General features: G+C 42.5%; 1 protein-coding gene across 2 annotated transcripts in view; it reads left to right on the plus strand.

The window, feature by feature from the left end:
• mib2 (MIB E3 ubiquitin protein ligase 2) overlaps positions 1–19,632 on the plus strand; it is a 52,491-nt gene that overhangs the window by 16,055 nt on the left and 16,804 nt on the right. For both annotated transcript variants that reach the window (XM_030785674.1, XM_030785675.1), the window contains exons 4-13: positions 7,056–7,162; positions 9,167–9,361; positions 9,717–9,859; positions 10,222–10,329; positions 11,162–11,266; positions 12,623–12,785; positions 13,681–13,814; positions 14,137–14,285; positions 14,728–14,884; positions 18,208–18,362. In XM_030785674.1, coding sequence (XP_030641534.1) covers positions 7,056–7,162; positions 9,167–9,361; positions 9,717–9,859; positions 10,222–10,329; positions 11,162–11,266; positions 12,623–12,785; positions 13,681–13,814; positions 14,137–14,285; positions 14,728–14,884; positions 18,208–18,362 — 1,416 coding nt within the window. The remainder of the gene's footprint in view (positions 1–7,055; positions 7,163–9,166; positions 9,362–9,716; positions 9,860–10,221; positions 10,330–11,161; positions 11,267–12,622; positions 12,786–13,680; positions 13,815–14,136; positions 14,286–14,727; positions 14,885–18,207; positions 18,363–19,632) is intronic.

Below are 19,632 nucleotides of genomic sequence, written 5' to 3' on the forward strand. Positions count from 1 at the left end.
CTGTGTCTCAAGTGACCACTTGAGATCAGATCTCACTTCCCTGCTCTATATGCAAATAAACACGTAAATCATTTCCAACACGTTACCCCTTTCGTTGAATTTCAGTTTTGCTTTTTTGATTGGAGATAGTGTTTATGACATTTGAGATGTCAGACTAATTTGGTGATCATTGATCGCTGTTTTGGGACATTAAGGCACGTTAAGCTCTTTCCTGATAATGGGCGTCAATGGAGAGGAAAACGCTTAATGCAAGATAACGACCATACTCCTAAGATTTTGATTTAGATTTTTTGATGCTTCTGACGAGAGAAATTTGGTGATCGAGAGAAAGTTTTGTGATCATTGATCACAGTTTTGGAACATTAAGCCACGTTAAACATTGTTTTTAATCGGCAGGAGGCATCAATGTTCTTCCCGTGCCTAGTCTGTCGGAAATTAAAAGAAGAAGAAGAAGAAATCAAAACAATATTGATTTTGCCTGTTGTTGATGTTGCCAGTTGTTGCACTTTAATACGCCGCCTTTGGCTAGTGAATGTGTACATACGCAAATGAGTTTGTACGTCTTGAGAAGTCGGTCGTTCAATGTGGTCGAGTTCGCATTTGCGTTTACACTGCTATAAGAATGTGGTCATATGCGGTCCAGACCACCTCCGAATGTGGTCTGAGTGATCGGATCTTGATGTGACCTCAATGCGCATTGGATGCGTTTACACCTGTACTTTTGAGCTGTCCACTTGTGATCAGATCACCAAAATTGGATCTTAATGCAAGGTGTAAATAGGGCCTAAGATGAAGTGGAGTGGTGTAGAGTTTTAAAGACAGGAGGACTGTGGGAACAGCGGCTGTTCTGTTTCCATGGTGATGCTGTAAATCGTGAAAGGAAAGGTATCCACATCGACCAGATATATCCTGCTAAAGCAGGGAGACTCTTATTGGTCCATTAATATCAATTTACTGAGTGTGTAGCCAATAGCAAACTGCCTGTGACTGTACTAATGTGTATTCATGGCACTTATCAGACAAGTGTGTAGGATATATGTATGTGTGGGAATAATAGGGCTAATGTGTGCTTTTGCTCGATTTGATTTGTGTGTGTGTCTGTTTGTGTGTGTGTGAGTGTGTGTGTGTATTTCTGAGGCAGAAGGGGTAGTTAAAGAGTTAATTAATTTGGCCCCCCTGTGGTTAAAGCTGGCATGCATGATTTCTGTTTCTTCTTACTTTAGTCTGTTGGTGCAGAGTGTGTCTCTGTCACTCTGTGGTCTCCGTGTTTGACAGCAGAACGGTTTCAAATTTACCTTAATCAAATTCACAGACTTTGACCTTAGGACCTACTGCATGTCTAAACAGCCCTGAAACTGAGGAACAGGAAGACCACAGGTTTACTCTGGCTGGGCATGATGTGGGACACTGACAGATTTAGTGACCGAGACAAACAGTTTATGCCCCTGTTCTTTTAAAGGGCTAGCCCGCTGGTACAGTCCACGTTTACACAGCACAGTCTGCCTCCTGCGACCCTGACTTGATTTATGACAACTGTTCGTTTTCACTCCTCCAGCTTCTGTTTGAGCTTGTTCCTAAATGAGGGGAAAGTAAGAGACACTCATGAAGAGTTGTCTTTTAAGTGACCAAAGACCAAAGACACTGGCTTTCCGCATGTTTCTGAGTAAAGTTTTTGTGGGCTGGAGAAGACACCGTAGAACGTTCTGGAGATGTGAAGTTGTGCTTTGCTAAGGTGTGACTCAGAACTAGTCCTTAGTGTAAATGGTTCTCTCTCTTCACATGGACAGGCATCAGGAGAGTCACAGTGTTCAGGCTCTGTTCTCGCCACATTTCTAACCGCTCTTACATTTTCATATAAAACACTGTGCCAAACATGGTGTCACCCCCCCCCCCCCCCCCCCCCCCCCCCCTTTTGAGAGATAGTGAGGTAGACCCATTCGGATAAATATGAATGAAATGAATGAAAAGCTAAAAGAAGAAGATTAACTGTGACATCGTTGATCTGAGTGTGGTGACTCTAGCGTGAACCTGTTCCAGGAAAGGCAGGCTGTCCTGAGAAGGAGAGTCGTGCACTGACGGGCAAGACTTGGCTCCTGTTCAGGAATGTTGTTAATGGCAGTAATTTGAAAAAACGGGATCACCTACTTAAATTGGATTTGATGTTAGTGTGAGTGGTCTTGGCAGGAGCTGACGGTTTTGCGTGTTGTTTTACTCGGAAATGGACTTTGGGGACGGGTCAAGTGTCAATGAGTGTGACGTGTGCCACAGGCTTGATCCCCTTCGTGGAGCCCAGACAATCAGTGTTAATGGGAATCAGATTTTTGATCAGTGTGTGTGAACTTAAGATGTACCAAAGTTTGCACAGTGACCTAATCAATGTGTGTGTGTGTGTGTGTGTCTGTATGTGTATATGTGTGTGTGTGTGTGTGTGTGTGTGTGTATTTCAATTGTTTTTTTTCTTGATGTTTTTTTTTTAATGTAGTCCAGACTGGAGCTAGAGGAGGATGTCTAAATAAAGGAAAAAAGAAAGCACATCCTCCAATTGTGTGTGTGTCTTAGAAAGAGTTGAGCATGTGTGTGTGTGTTAGAAGGAATTGAGCATGTGTGTGTGTGAGAAAGAGAGAGAGAGAGTATGTGTGCGAGAGTACATAAATCTGGTTTTAAGCATCAGGGATCCATCCCATGTGTAATAGAGAAATTCAGAAATGGGGAAAAGATCCACAGAGAGCTTTACGTCACTCTTCCTTGTTTACAGACGACCTCTTGTTATTATGTTTCAGCTCTGCTCAAGACATTCATGGATGATGTTCTCATATCTGAGTAAACAATGAGGGTGTGAGTGTGTGGGGGCGTGTGTGTGCTTGCTGATGTCTATATGAGTGCGTTCAGGTTAATTAGCACCCATGCTAAAATACGTGTAGTGCGGTAATACTCGAGCTTCGTTTGTGCACCGAGGTAAAGAGTGTTTGCGTTTCGGCCGTTGCGGCATATGGCCGCCCATATGTTTACAGACGGTGGAGTCAAAACAACAACAACTTGCTTCGGCATGCTAATCGGCTCGATTGTGTACAGACCGAGTCCCTGTCACGTTACGTCGCTCTAATCCTCTTCCTGTGGACCAAGCACTATGTGGTGACTTGTGTGGTTCCCTACCACAGTGCTGACCCAATACCTCTCACGGGCGTCTTACTGGTCACGTTATCAGGGGACAACGGCACTTAAGCTAAACCCCCTGGTGTAAACAACTGGTCAGAACACTTCCTGTTTGTAGCATCCCCACATACGAATGAACTTTCACTAGAAGTCCACAAACTGTCCACAACTGTCTGTTCATGTCGTAATCTGCACCTAAATTGTTATATTTTGACCGGTTCCAGTTCAGTTATGACTTCTTATTTTCTTTCAGATTTGAAGTGCTCTTTAAAGAAATATTACTTTGAACAACAAGCCTTTGATAAGTGGGGCAGATTTGACACCATGACATTTCGATTCTCTGTAGTACACTCACCAGATTCCACCATTGGCCCAGGTATCTCTGCGTGATTGCACTGCGAGAACAGTATGCTAATGCACAGCGTTTTATGAAAACAAAACAGCCAATTATGCTTTTATGTTTAAGCAACAAATACATGTCTACTAAATACACTGCTTATTTTGTGAATGTCAGTAATCATACCACTACCCTACATAATCACGCTGAAGGGCTCATGTGAATTATATGCTGAAAGTAAAATTGACAGTTAAAACTAGAACTGCGCAAAAAGGTTTTGAAAAATGAACAAACCACCCTGTTCCTCAACCGCGGAACGTTCCAGATTTAGTTAGCATGTGACTGTAGAGGCCTTGTTTCCAGCGTGGTCTCATAAGCATGTGACATCAAAAAGACGTCAGTAGCATGGAATTCGTCTGACTCCGTAAAGCGTTTTATTAATTGACCGTAAGGAATCAGTGTAGTGTAACCGACATGCCATTTGATATCCCAGCTCAGTGTCTCACCATCCGGTTGCTGTGATGAGCCTGTTTAACTGGTCCACCAATAACCCATGTCTAGAAATGTTGTTTTTGGTTGCCACTGATCCGTGGTATGTTAAATAAGAATTTAAGAGATGGATACTGTCAGCTCTCATCTCTCAGATGAACAGATCAGGTAGGAATAGACCAAACCTACGTTCTTCATGTTTAACATTCTCGTCCTTTGTTTTGGCCTTTTCAGTTGTGCTAGAGAAGCTTGGAGACATTCAAATATGTGAAAATGTAATTCTGTCCAGCATTAGGCTACTTATTTGAAGAGAATCTGAGGTAGATACTGCACTGTTAAGTTTACTCTAAAGAGAGTAAAGACAAGTCTGAGAGAGTCTGTATAATTTAACTCTGCATAGAGTTAATTGAACTTTGTTACATTCACTGTGGAGTGAGAGAACAGTTTGCTTCTGAGGGACTTCACACTCAGATCCTGATGACAGCTAGCCCTGTGTAGCCAGAAAGCACGCAGTCATTAAAAATCCTGTGGACTTTTTAAAAAGAATGTTGTGTAATTTGAGCGGTTCCACGATTTTAGAATTTTCAAAGTCGTGTAGTCTGAACCTCACTTAACAGAAAGGGGAAATCAGGGATTTTTTTTAACTGGCATCAAATCCTGCTTTCACTTCTACACACCTTTAACAAGAAACAGACCTAGTTTTACTTGAGTGATTTATTTGATAATCAATGGGAACACGTTGACTGTAGTGTCTGTGAATGTCCATATGGGAAGTCTGCTACAGTGTTTGATAGAGCATTGACCAGCTGTTTGTTGTTGTTTATTTTTGAGCTGCTGTTGGTTAGATATCTTTTCACCTGTTCACCCTTATCTCTTAGTCCTCGCAGTGAGAGAGTAGCTCTGGTATTCATGACTGCCTGACATCAGTTTACACACGTATGGCTCCAATCTTTGATTCAGTGCAAACACACTTCTGAGATGGAGAAAACAGAGGGAAAAGCAGTAGAAAAGGGAGGGAAAGATTTTAAAATATCAATTATGACCACACAAAATAAGTCTCAACAGGTTTATCTAAATATGTTTATTGATTAGTTTCTAATGCATAACATGTTTTAGTTACTCAAGATATTCAGGGTGGAAATATTTTCATTTTCGGTTAGGACATCTGTATGTTTAGTGCTCTGTATCCAAGGCTAGCCCGCCTTCTTAAGACTTGTTTGTCTGATTCGGGTTAAGTTGAGCACAGCAAGAAATAGCCTCCCTGCAAAAAAAAAAGATCTTAGCCTGTCTTCCCTTCCTTTTACGAGAAGTCAGAGAAGAATTTATCAAAGATGTATTTTTACAGTGCTGTAAGAATTAGCCTGTGTTTTGGTCTGTGTTTGGTGGGGGATCTGAAGACATTAGTGTGGAGTGTGTAAACACATGTGGTCTAAGTATAAAGAAGCGCTCTATATTTACGTGTGTGTCCTTGGGGGCCCAGGCTGCGGAGGAGGCTTACGTGTACAGCAGCTCCTGTTAGACACATATGTTGTGTCTCAATGTTGACGTGGGAGAGCATGGCCTTGGCACAAACACAACACGTTAATGCTTCTCTCTCTCACACACACACACATACACACACTCGCACACATACACACATACAGTCTGATACTGAATTTATGGCACTTTATTTTACTGGAGTGAATTTACTTGGTGTACACACAAACACACACACACACTCACGCTTGAACATACCTATGCACACACTCAATCACTCTCTTGCACACACACACACATACACACACACACAAACAAAGGTTTAGTCATATCCCTCTTTATTCGCTACCATGGCAACTGTGATGTGAGACAGACAGGTGTCTGAGTATTAGGTCTAACTCCTGATCTCTCTCTCTCTCTCTCTCTCTCTCACACACACACGCACACACATACGCACACACACATACACACACACTTCTAAGTGTGTCCTGGGATTAGCGATTAGCTGACCTCTGATCTGACCCATGTTTGTGATAGGAACCTGCAGTAGGGCAGACAGCCTGTGGAGCTTTGGCATCATTCCTCTCTAAGCCTTTAACCTGGACAGGTGCTCTGAAGCTCCATGGCTCAGGACCGCAGGAGAACAGAGATGACAGAGTCGGACCACATATCTCTCATTTTTACTAATGCTGCTGATTTATGGAATATAAAATACTGTTAACTGAACAGAGAGAAAGAGAGAGTCACAACACTCTACAGACATAAGGAATCAGTCCGTCTCTAAAGAGAGGGGAAGTGGGTCCAACCATCTGGGTTCAATTGAAACGTTTGTTTTGGAGACTTCTTCACAATGTGCAGAAGTTATAGGTGAAAAACCTAAACTGCATGACCGAAGTTTTTGAGAAAGTATGGGAATAGGCAGTTCGTTTGCACCAAGATCAGACCAAATCTTTACCATAAGGTACGTTTGATCTTTCACTGCCACCAAGGCAGTTTTAAAACATGCTGCCTCCGTTTGTTGATGCAAACCCGTCTGTCTGTCGTTCTGAGTTTTTGCTGCATATGTTTGAATTGAGTTTCGATGTGTGTGTTTTTGTGCTTGTGTGTGTGGGCCAGTCCTGACTCACAAAAGCATTAGGCGTGTGTTTCACACAGACAGAGAGGCAAACAGACACATGTTAGCTATAGCCATTAGCCAAGAGCTGCTGTAGAACAGGGTCTGTTTATTTTTATTGTCAGCCTTTTTTCCATTGTCTTTAATGTGTTTCCTGCTTTCCTATTGGTCCCTCTCATTGTCTCTAACAGCACTGTTATAAGCGACTTCGCCTTGACTTTGCTTTGGCTAATGAAAAAAAGAGATTAATGGTAGCAGGACAGTTGGCATGCTTATTATTCCTGATTGGTATGCAACTGGAGCAAGTAACTATCCTTTCAACCGTATCAGCGTTCTCTTAATGGCGTTTCTAGAAGGTTCTTACCGTGGCTTGAGACGTTGAGTAACTGATGAGATGTATGTAGGAGCGGAATTGTAAGATGGAAATGATTCTCGCTGAAACACCCTCAGACTGACTAATGTTTTCATCCTTTCTTTCAAACTCAGAGTGAGCTTGGCGCCGAGGCAGAACCTCTCACGGATCATCCTCAAAGGAATTTTCCAGGGTGTGAAGGTGGTCCGCGGGCCAGACTGGGATTGGGGCAACCAAGACGGTGAGTGGTGTCAACGGAAACGGAACCATGCGGAACGCTGTTGTGGACACCCTAATGCCACTGTGTTCATCTCAAGCCCAAATCCAGAATCTTGACATTTCATAATCTCTGACCGTCCCGTTAATCTGTTGCCATGGCCCAAGTCGCCATGGTTCAGCGCTCGTTAATTCTCCAAACGGCAGGGCCCTGAACATGCTCTCTCTTGCTGGCGAATCTCACTCTCTCCTAATTAGATTTTAAAGAGGGTATCGGGGTCTGCAGAACAGATGTCAAAAAAAGACAGGTCCTCACGTCAGGGAATGTCGAGTCATTTATTCCAAACATGTGTCTTTTGGTGTCGGGGCAGAGACTTAAAGAGCACAGCTAAATTTAGCGCTGTTTCGATGGCGGAATGGCAGCTCTGAGGACAGTAATTAGGGTTTTTATTGTTACTCTAAGCTCCGTTTATGGTTCCCCTAAGCTCTGACGCTGCAGTCCTCAGATGTGAAGAGAGATTTCTGATTTTTTTTTTTTTTGCTTTTAAGTCATAGGAGAGGTTTGTGTGGCAGGAGTGTGTTTCAGCATGTCTATAGCTGAAGTCTGGGAGTACTCTTTGGGAGACGTGTTTGTGAGCTTGAGTTGAGAGTTTGCATTGGAGGCTTGATTAGGCCATCCATCCACTGATCTGTGTTTTCACTCCCTGAGAGTAAGGGAGTGTGTGTGTGTGTGTGTGTATCTGGTTCTGTGTTTGCGTGTCTACAAGTGTGTGTTTTTGGGAATTTTGTGAAGGTGATGTTTTGCTGTGGTTTTTCTTTATTATTTTCTTGCCTTTGATGTTGAATGAGTCAAAATGTCCTTGAGAAGTTCTGGAAATTTCCCTGTTGGAGGTCATTGTTAATACATTTGCACCATAGTGTGTGCGGGGGGAAAAAAATCTTTTCCACTCCACTCTTGTTACACTTTTTTTCCAGGTTGATTTTACAGGCGAGGGAGCTCTCAGCCTGCCCTGTGTTGTATATCACATTCTCGACCTTCCCTGTCTTGTATTGTAATGTTGTTTTGATGCTACTTTTTTGACATTTTCGTCGAGAAATTGTCTTAAACGGTGATTTTCAGAGTAAATGTTTTGTTTTCTGTGGTAGTTTTGTGGTATTTGTAGAATGTGGATCAGTGTGTAATAGTGTCTTGTAGTGTATGTGTGTGTGGGTGTTCTGTATCGTTAGTTGTTAGTGTTGTTTTGCTGGTAAATCATCAGGAGGTAAGCTGTCTGAATGTTAACTTTAGCAAGTTCTCTGGGAAGTAGGCATCAGTCCAAAGCCTCTGTGTATCTCGGCTCGGGAAGAAAAAAAAACATTGTGCCTGTGTCCTTGTTATGTTTGAAATGTGTTTTTCTTTTGTTTTTTTCAGCCTTCAGCTTTAGCTGAGAGTTTGTTAGCCGTTCTGTGAACTCCGTGACATTTTGTTTCTTGCTACTGAAAAGCTCCAGAAATAGACAGTGAATCAGTTGAAATGTTTGTGTTAAATGCAGCCCAGAGATGCAAATCCCATGGTTCATCCTTACCTTCTTCTTTCGTGAACAGCCAACGACCATTAGTACACAGTGTTCATGAACATAGTGTTTTTCTCTCCACACGATCCATTCAGCATTAATGCTATTACACTGTCAAGCCCATCCATCCACCTATCCATCCATCCATTCATCCATCCATCCACCTATTCATCCATCCATCCATCCATCTACCTATTCATCCATCCATCCATCCATCCATTCACTAGTGTATTTCTGTCTCCAATTTTCTGTCAGTTTCTCTATCCCAGTAATTCTCCACCCTTCTGTGAAATTATGTGTTGAGATTTTCCCCCTCTCCCATTTTGTGTGTGTGTGTATGTGTGGTGTGTGTGTGTGCGTGCGTGTGCGTGTGCGTGTGCGTGTGCGTGCGTGTGTGTGTGCGTGTGTGTGCGTGTGTATGCGTGTGTGTGTGTGTGTGCGTGTGCGTGTGTGTGTGTGCGTGTGTGTGTGTGCAGGAGGTGAGGGAAAGGTGGGGAAGGTGGTTGATATTCGTGGTTGGGACACGGAGTCAGGTCGCAGTGTTGCCAGTGTCACGTGGTCCAACGGGACAACCAATGTTTACAGAATGGGCCACAAAGGCAAAGTGGACCTAAAATACGTCACAGACGGACAGGGAGGTTATTACTACAGAGAGCACCTGCCCAAACTAGGTATGCATACAACCTGCAAGGCAACACTCACTGTTTGTCTATGATAAGATTCCTGCCCAGCAAAATATTTATATTTCAAACACACAAGATATACCTGTTTGTTTACAGTCTAAACATAAGGCCTGAAAGCTGTGTCAGTGTGCGTGTGCACACGCGTGTGTGTGTGTCTGTGTCTGTGTATCTTTCTCTTTGTGTGTACTTGCATATGTGTCTTTGTATATGTGTTTTGTTCTGTGTGTGTATGTTTTTCTGTGTGTGTGAGTGCTTGCTTTTGTGTGTGTGTGTGTGTGTGTGTGTGTTTCTGTTTCTGTGCCTGAGCTGACCCGTGTATGCGTGCGTGCATGTGTCTGCGCAGGCGAGCATGCAGAGCTGCAGAGGCAAGAGAGCGCAGACAGTCACACCTTTCAGCAGGGTGATAAGGTCAAGTGTCTGTTAGAGGTGGACATCCTCAGACAGATGCAGGAGGGGCACGGCGGCTGGAACCCCAAAATGGCCGAGGTACAGTGTCGCACATGATATATTTTTAACAATAACTTCTTCCTAACTCCCCCCTGAAAAAAATGACAAGGACACCCTCCGAACCCCACCCAACCCCCCAAAAAACTGCTCCTAATGCAGCCAACTCTGGGGAAAGGTTACATGTCATATATGAGACGTTTTTTACCAAATGACCCTCTTTTCATATCTGTTCCATTCAGCTATAATAATGTTTAAACTGATATATATAATCTTGTACAGTAGTAGTATACTGTCAATGTGTAAATTTGACATATTTTATACAAAGTCTTAATTACAGTTTTTGATGAGGCTTTAAAGTGCTGACACTTTAACTGTGTGTGTGTGTGTGTGTGCGTGTGCAGTATATCAGCAGAATTGGAACAGTACACAGAATAACTGACCGTGGGGATGTGAGGGTGCAGTACAGCAATAACATCCGCTGGACCTTCCACCCTGGAGCTTTGACCAAGGTCAGTTTAACCACAAATCAGAACCCTCTAATGCTGCCTTTTTACCTTGTCTCAGTGTAGTTTACCTCAGTCTAGCATACCTCACTGTAGTTTATTTCAGTGTACTTTACCTTAGTTTAGCATACCTCAGTCTAGCATACCTCAGTGTAGTTTACCTCAGTCTAGCATACCTCAGTGTAATGTATCTCAGTGTACTTTACCTCAGTTATAAAACAGTGTTGCTAGGGAAGTTGCTATAAGGAAGTTAGTACTATTTCTATATTTTCTATACTCCTAATATTTTCTGTGTTTCAGTGCAGTCTCAGATCATATTGAATATTTGACATATTCTTTTTTCTGACAAAAAACTGTCTGTCACTGAACGGCTCTCATCTTGTGAGAGCTCTGCTGAGTTTTGTTAAGATGTGATGTGCCATCTCTTGTGTCAGAACACTCAGACACACACACTATTTACACAGTCTTGTGACAAACACCCAAGGCCCTATCTCTACACTGTCACAAAGTCTAATTAAATCCCTCGCAAACTCTGTGAATGCTAATGTCCTATACACGATTTTCACCTATATGCCTTTGACTTTGTATTGCAAAAGAGGAGGGTAGGAGTGTGTCTGTGTGAGAGAGAGAGAGAGAGAGAGAGAGAGTGAGAGCGTGTATAACACTATACTTGATAGCTGGGTGTGAGTGATTAGTGAAATCTGTGGGATTTAAGGTATTTATGGAAGATCATTGTCCCACAATAGAACCTCACCTCTTTGTACTCCTCCCTCTCTCTCTCTCTCTCTCTCTCTCTCTCTCTCTCGGTCTCTGTTGTCTCTCTCTCTGTCCCTGGTAGGTGAACACATTTGCTGTAGGGGAGCTGGTGAGAGTGCTGGATGACATTGAAACTGTGAAGAGGCTGCAGGCGGGTCATGGAGAATGGACAGACAGCATGGCACCTGTATGTACACACACACACACACACACACACATACCACAAATACACACCCCACAGATACACACACACACACACATACACACGCTCCACAAATACACACACACACACCACAAATACACAGGCATACCACAAATACACACCGAACTCATACACATCACACACACACACACACACACATGCTACACATATCACACACACACCACACATGTCACACACACACCACACTAGGGCTGGGTATTGGCAAGAATCTGGCAATACGATACATATCCCGATACAGGGGTTATGATTCAACTTATTGCAGTATATTGCGATACTGTAAGCAAGGTGATATATTGTGATTTTTTAAATCTAATTTTAGATCCACTTGTTTAATGTCAGCCATCTGCTGTTCTGTTAGCTGTACATCAGAAGTGGGATCTCAGATTCGTTGTGTTCCCCTAGTATTTGATTTTGGCATGGTACATTTTGCAAACAGCATGGCTCTTGTCGATCTCCTTAGTGCCTTCTTTATTGTGGAAGCCAAAATGAGCCCACACTTCAGCTCCGTCCACCGCAGGAGCCGGTCTAACTCTTTCGGATTCAGCCATCGGTGGTAACGTTAGCATTAGGAAACCTAGTACTACTGCTAACATTAGCATAAGATTTGCTAATGCTAACGTTAGCGATGCGTCCTTATGCTACTTCCTGTCTCAGTTTACACTGTTAATTTGGAGTGGAAAAGTCAAATGGCTTAAGACGGATTACAACACTCCTATCTAACAAAAATGAACCACTGTCTGCCACGAATCTTTGCATGTAAACTATTAATTAAAAATCGATACAGGGTTTTTGAGAATCAATACAGTATCACAGAGCATAACATCGCGATACTTGATATTATTGATATTTTCTTACAGCCCTACACCACACATCACACATACAGACGTCTAGTGGTAGCCCACCTCTATGTCGATATAAAATGGTCATTCTACCCTCCACCTTACGCTGTCCAGACTTAATCTAGTCTGAAAGCATGTCCTGATTATTGGGCTATAAATACTGATCCAGGCACAGTCTGTGAGGAATATCGCCTGTTGCTGGAATTCCAGACACACACACACACACACACCAATGCTTTGGCACCATGGTAGTCTGCTCTGTCAACTCTGTGACACAGGAAGTTCTTTTAATCTTGGTCTGATAGTGACATCTGTGAACAATTTAATTGGTTGCAGGCATTGATTATATTGTTTGTTGGTGTGTGTGTGTGCGTGCATACGGTGTTTGTGAATGTGCGTGTCTATGTGTGTGGGTTTGTGTGTGTGTGTGCGTGTGTGTGTGCGTGCGTGCGTGCGTGTATGCGTGTGATTCTTTCTCCAGGCTCTTGGTCAGGTGGGAAAAGTCCTGAAGGTCTATGCAGACGGTGACTTGCGAGTGGCGTTTGGAACCCAGACCTGGACCTTTAACCCGGCCTGTCTGTCAGCCCAGCCCGGAGAAGTGGACGCCAATCTAATGTCTGACGAGGACTCCAGCGAATCAGGAAGTAAGGACTCCCACGGGTCCCGCCCTCTAAGCTCCGCCCCCTGCCACTGTTCTTCCTCTGCATTCAGCACTACATCGTTTAAGTTCCCCTTTTTTCCCCTCCCTGTATTTCTGTCTGCCTCAAAAGTATTTCTCTCTTTTTATGTTGTCCCTCTGTCTCTCATGTAAGCCATATGTCTGTTTCTGTTTCTGAATGCTTTTACTCAAAATGTGGAAACTAACCAAACTGTTTTTTTTCCCTCTTTGTCTCTCTGTCCCTCCCTTTCAATGCTGTCGTTTTACTGATTTGATATTTCTGAGAGCATGCCGTGGATATTTGTCTTTAATCATCACCACTGCCTGTTTCAAACTGGCCTCAACATTCTTTTCATCTTCTGTGTCAGTGCAGTAGTGTTCTCTCTGTTTTTTCTCATCAGTGTGAGGGAATGTGTCTCTCCTCATGGCATTGATTGTACTTGCTCTCTCTCTCTCTCTCTTTCTCTCTCTCTCTCTTTGTCTCTCTCTCTCGTTTGCGTGACTCTGAGCTGAGGTCTGACTGATGTTGAATTAGTGTGGGACATGTCTGTGTCACAGCGTTTGGTGACATTTTGACTCATCAGTTATGAGGGATGAGGTGGTCAGTTTTGTGCTGTTACTGAGAGATGTCAGTTTGTGATAGAGAAGGGCGACATTTTGACTCCTCTCCCACTCCTCTGACTCCGTGCGCTTCACTCGTCTTACTCATGCCTGTCCAATGAGCCAGGAGGCAAATGCCTGACATTTTGAAATACTTCAGATACTGATTAAATTCTCTCTCTCTCTCTTTCTCCCTCTCCCCCTTCCACCTCTCTCTCCCTCTGTCCCTGTCTCTCTCTCTCTCTCTCTCTCTCTCTGTCTCTCTGTATTCCCTGGTGTAGGTACACTGATATCGATCCTGGAGAAACTGCTGTCTCAGTCCCCAGAACAGGATAACCCCAGCAGGCTGGTCATTGAGGCCGCGCACGGCAGTGCAGCCAAAGTCCGCGAGCTGCTGCAGAAATACCCAGACAAGGTGTGTGTTTATTTACGCCCTGGGAACTGCTCAGGCAGCGGTTAGGTGGTGACCAGCAGTGGTCACCTTCGACCTGTTTAATGCTCTCAGACTTCTCCTTTTGGGATTAAGAATATTGTTTTGAATTCGATCCACTACCTGTCTGAGGTTGTGGTTATATATCTCATTTATATACCTCAGTAAGGATTTTCCCATTTTATATTGTGGACCTGTAAAAAGGGATTAACTTGTATTATCTTACTGATATGTTCAACACATATTAGTTGAGTAGGTTTTAATACTGTGGCACTTGAAGTCTTTGGGCATGTGGATTGATTGACAGGTGGATATAAAGAACCAAGGGAAGACGGCCTTGCAGGTGGCTTCCCACCAGGGTCACATGGACGTGGTCAAGGTTCTGCTCCAGGCCAACAGCAGCATCGAGCTGAAAGACGAGGATGGAGACACGGCGCTCCACTACACAGCGTTTGGGTAAACGTCCACACACACACACCTATAAATAACCATGTGCTTTAACATTCAGATCCATGTCGTACTGCTCTGTTCCCAAGGCGTAAGGGAAAGATTTATGTAAAATTTTATGCAGTACTTGTGTACAGTTATATTTAAATACACATACATTCCTATACAGTTGTATTGCAGTGTACAGCTCACATTCATACTTTATACTATATTACTCACACACAGCTTAGATTGTCATATAGTGCTGTTTAACACAGTATTGAAATAAACACACACACACACACAATACCTTTGCAATAGTAATTTCATGTATCACATGCAACTATTTATGGTTTTTATTGTAATCCTGTATATATGTGTACTTTCTTTGTGTGATGTTTAGACGTATGTATATGTTTGGCTGTTTTTCCCTGCTCTGTGTTGATTGCTCCTCTCTGTGTGTTGTGTGCAGGAACCAGGCAGATATAACTCGCCTGCTAATTAACAAAGGTGCGAACGTCAACACTCTCAACAACTCCATGTGCACTGCACTTCACATTGCTGTCAACAAGGGCTTCCCAGACGTGGTCAGGGTCCTGTCTGAACTTGCAGCCGACGTCAACCTGCAGGTGAGACAGAGGGTGGGAGGAGGAGAGAGAGAGAGGTAGAGAGGGAGGGAGAGATTGACAGTGATAGCGCAGCAGAGCGGGATCATGCATGTGTGAAAACGCACTCACACACACACACACACACACAGATTCACACATCCACACACAGTCACACATTAACACATTGCACTCACTCACTACATTCCCTCTTTAACACAGACTGTCATGTCTGAGGCTGTGGTTGTATACCTCACTGACTATTAGAGTGAGGTTGTGGTTGTATACCTCACTGACTATTAGACTGAGGTTGTGGTTGTATACCTCACTGACTATTAGAGTGAGGTTGTGGTTGTATACCTCACTGACTACTGGACTGAGGTTGTGGTTGTGTACCTCACTGACTATTAGACTGAGGTTGTGGTTGTATACCTCACTGACTATTAGACTGAGGTTGTGGTTGTATACCTCACTGACTATTAGAGTGAGGTTGTGGTTGTATACCTCACTGACTATTGGACTGAGGTTGTGGTTGTATACCTCACTGACTATTAGACTGAGGTTGTGGTTGTATACCTCACTGACTATTAGACTGGTTTTGATTATATACCTCACTGTCTATCGGAGGTTGTGGTTATATACCTAACTGATCGGAATGGGACGATGTAGTTATCTCACGATCCAGTTTGATATACGATATGAGGTTCATGATTCGTTATCACCATGATTCGATAGAACCTAATAACAGTTCAGTGGCAAAGTATGAATATTCAAATTCAACAATTGATATTTAATTTTTAGCCATGCAAAATAAATTCTCATTTGAATAAAGTTCTCTACTGGACAACACATGAAGAGATCAAAGAAGCAACAGAAATTCTCATGAAGATCAGAAATACAACAAAGGTGTCATAAATACAAGCTATCTCAGTGCTTCCCAGCAGCAAAGTTAATCAAACATATTAAATTAAATGACTAACATGACATCATGAATCATACATTAAGTCTCTACATTATGAACAGAAACTGTTACTGTGTATAACAAAATACCATAAATTCCTTCACGTTTTCATTGTTCAGTCATTTTAAACAGCAGTTTTCAATGACACACGTACGTAATGTGCTGTTTTGACACTGAATGTAACGTTACGATTAGTCGAAATGTGTTTTTAAAGATACATAAGATAACAAGATACCATAATTCCATTATAGCTTTCACTCTTAGGGCATCTTAATCAGCGATTTTCAATCAATGACACGTTCTTATCTCGCTATGCGACGTCTGTTCAGGAGAAGAATGTACTCGTTTATGTACATTAATTAAATAAGAGCCACAGTTGTAGACAGAAGTTGAGAATCGTAGCTAAAGAAACTTTCATTTCTAGAGGTGCTCGGGTATACATTATGAACGGAAACTCTCTTTAGATAACAAGATACCATAAATCCCTTCACATTTTCATTGTTCAGTCATTTTAAACAGCAGTTTTCAATGATACATCTGCTTAGCCTATGTAATGTTATTTTGAGACTGATAGTCATGTCATGATTAGTTCAAATAAAGCTTAGTCTTTAAATGATGCCTAAGATAGCCTAACAAGGTACCATAACTCCATTATGGCTTTCACTTTTAAGGCATCTTAATTGACAATTTTCAATCAATGACAAATGTTCGTATGTAATGCGTTAGCAACGCGGTACTATAAAACTCCCCACACAACGTATATTCAGGAGAGGAACGTACTCGTTTCTTAAGTCCATGTACATTAATTAAATAAGAGTCTCACTTGTAGACAGAAGTTGAGAATCGTAGCCAAAGAAACTTTAATTTCTAGAAGTTAGGGTACAATACAAAATAGCAAATACAAATACAAAGTAGGGTACAATACAAAGTAGCAAATATCGCGATATAATTTTCTTTCTAATGAAATGGATCGTAATATTTTTGGTACGCGATATACCGAATTTCGCTTTATTGTCCCATCCCTACTAACTGACCACTGGACCGATATACCTCACTGATTGCCAGACTGAGGTTGTGGTTGTGTACCTCACTGACTACTGGTCTGAGGTCGTGGTTTTTTACCTCACTGATTGCTGGTCTGAAGCTGGCCAGTTTGGCAGAACACAGGTTTGGGAGTTTTAAAACTGACAAACAGTACACCACTGCACTTAACCTCTGCGAACATGCACCCGCTTGGTTTTAGATTTTCCTCTCAAACTGAAGGTGTTCAGCCAATATGAAAACACTCCCTGAACAAAGGTCTAGATATGCGCACGCACACACACACACACACTCTCTGATTGGTCATTGATTCTCTGATGGTCTGTTAGGCCAGAGAGATGATTCTGAATCATTTTGATCACATTAATCAGACAGCAAACATTAATCAGACAGCAACACAGCAGAATTAGATCAGGTGTCCAAAGAGAGACGAGAAGGTGAGTAACAGAGAGATTCAGCCTTAAAGCACACAAACTCAGTGTAAGAGAAGGTGTCAAACTATTGACTGAAATGATGCCTGTAATCAGAGGATGGATGGATGAAATAAGAAGACCTATAAAGAAGAGGATAGATTGACAGATCTGTAGTAATGGATGTGTCTTTGTCTGTGTTAAAACCATAGAGTTGTTATTCCACATTTGAAATGGAAGCAGATGTGTCCATTAAACCAGAGCACTAACAGCCCAAAGAGAATTTTCTCATCTTTCCTACGGCTGGCTGCTTCAGAAAGCTGATTGGTGAAAAAACACAGCACAGAGAATCAAAGCTTACTGGCAGATAGCCATGAGAGAGAGGCCTGGTGGCCATTTTAAACAACGAGGATACATACACATACACATGCACATGTACACACACACACACACACACACACACACACACAGAGTTACTGAGAAGATTACGCAGCATAACTGGACAGAGATTGAGAGAGACTTGGCTCTCCAAGAAAATGACATAATCAGATTCTTAAAATAGCCAGAGGGCTGAGAGACAGAATGAGATGTTGTGTGTACATGAGAAGGAAAAGTATTGGCTATGTTGGAAACATACGTACTGTAGTTTGTTTCTCTAACTGTTTTATCTGAGGAAGGTTTTTGCTCTTAAGTCTGAGAAGGACATGGGCCCTGTGAGGACACAACTGCCTCTTAGTCTCATTTATCTTTGATTCTTGGTTAGGAATTTGTTTAAGGCTCTTATAACATTATAAGAATAGAATATTTGCGTAAATAAAAGATCATTTGAATTCCTCTGTTTTCACATGGATTTTTTTCACATGGGACTGCTATAGAGTGACCTTCAGAGCGTCTCTCTCTCTCTCTCTCTCTCTTTCTTTTTTTTTTTCCTCCAGGACTCGTACGGGGACACACCCCTTCACGATGCTATTGCCAAAGACTTCCGCGACATCATCGAGATCCTGACAGCCGTGCCCAACATCGACTTCACTCAACAGAACAACCGCGGATTCAACTTGCTTCACCACGCCTCACTAAAGGGCAACAAACTGTGAGTTCCCCCTCCGCTTCCACCCGCATCAGACATTATTATATTATTACAATTAGTATTATTCTCATTATTATCATTATTACATCACTCAGATTAGGCAGGTTTGGGTACTTTTTTACACAAAGATTTTAACTGTTACCTGTATGTATGGGTGTCAATCATAGAGCTCCACCTTCATTGGCCCTTCATAACATAGCATAAACACTACAGCAGTGCTTATAAACTCTAATGTCAACAGTGAGAAATCACATAAACACTACAGCGGTGCTGATAAACTCTAATGTCAACAGTGAGAAATCAGCCCATGCAGAGAAAAGCCAGTTCCACTCACTTTATTTAGGACTTTCTGTGTGTATTGGCAAGATGTGCTTATTAAAGCCACCCCCCCCCCCCCGGCCCCCCCTCCGGCAACACACACTGTTGATGGACATACACAGTAACACACGGTCAGTCAGTCTAAACACACACTGTTAATGGACATACACAGTAACACACGGTCAGTCAGTCTAAACACAAACTGTTAATGGACATGCACAGTAACACACGGTCAGTCAGTCTAAACACAAACTGTTAATGGACATGCACAGTAACACACGGTCACTCAGTCTAAACACAAACTGTTAATGGACATACACAGTAACACACGGTCAGTCAGTTTAAACACAAACTGTTAATGGACATGCACAGTAACACACGGTCAGTCAGTCTAAACACACACTGTTAATGGACATGCACAGTAACACACGGTCACTCAGTCTAAACACAAACTGTTAATGGACATGCACAGTAACACACGGTCACTCAGTCTAAACACACACTGTTAATGGACATACACAGTAACACACGGTCAGTCAGTCTAAACACACACTGTTAATGGACATACACAGTAACACACGGTCAGTCAGTCTAAACACACACTGTTAATGGACATACACAGTAACACACGGTCACTCAGTCTAAACACAAACTGTTAATGGACATACAGAGTAACACACGGTCACTCAGTCTAAACACACACTGTTAATGGACATACACAGTAACACACGGTCAGTCAGTCTAAACACACACTGTTAATGGACATACACAGTAACACACGGTCAGTCAGTCTAAACACAAACTGTTAATGGACATACACAGTAACACACGGTCAGTCAGTCTAAACACACACAGGGGAAACGTGCTGTTGTGGAAAGGCATCTCACAGAAACACTGTTCCCTGATGGAAGAGAGAATGTCATTACCAATAAATTAACTCCATTATAGTGAAAGT

The sequence above is a fragment of the Chanos chanos genome, chromosome 9 (assembly GCF_902362185.1).
Source record: "Chanos chanos chromosome 9, fChaCha1.1, whole genome shotgun sequence".
In the NCBI taxonomy this organism is placed as follows: Eukaryota; Metazoa; Chordata; class Actinopteri; order Gonorynchiformes; family Chanidae; genus Chanos; species Chanos chanos.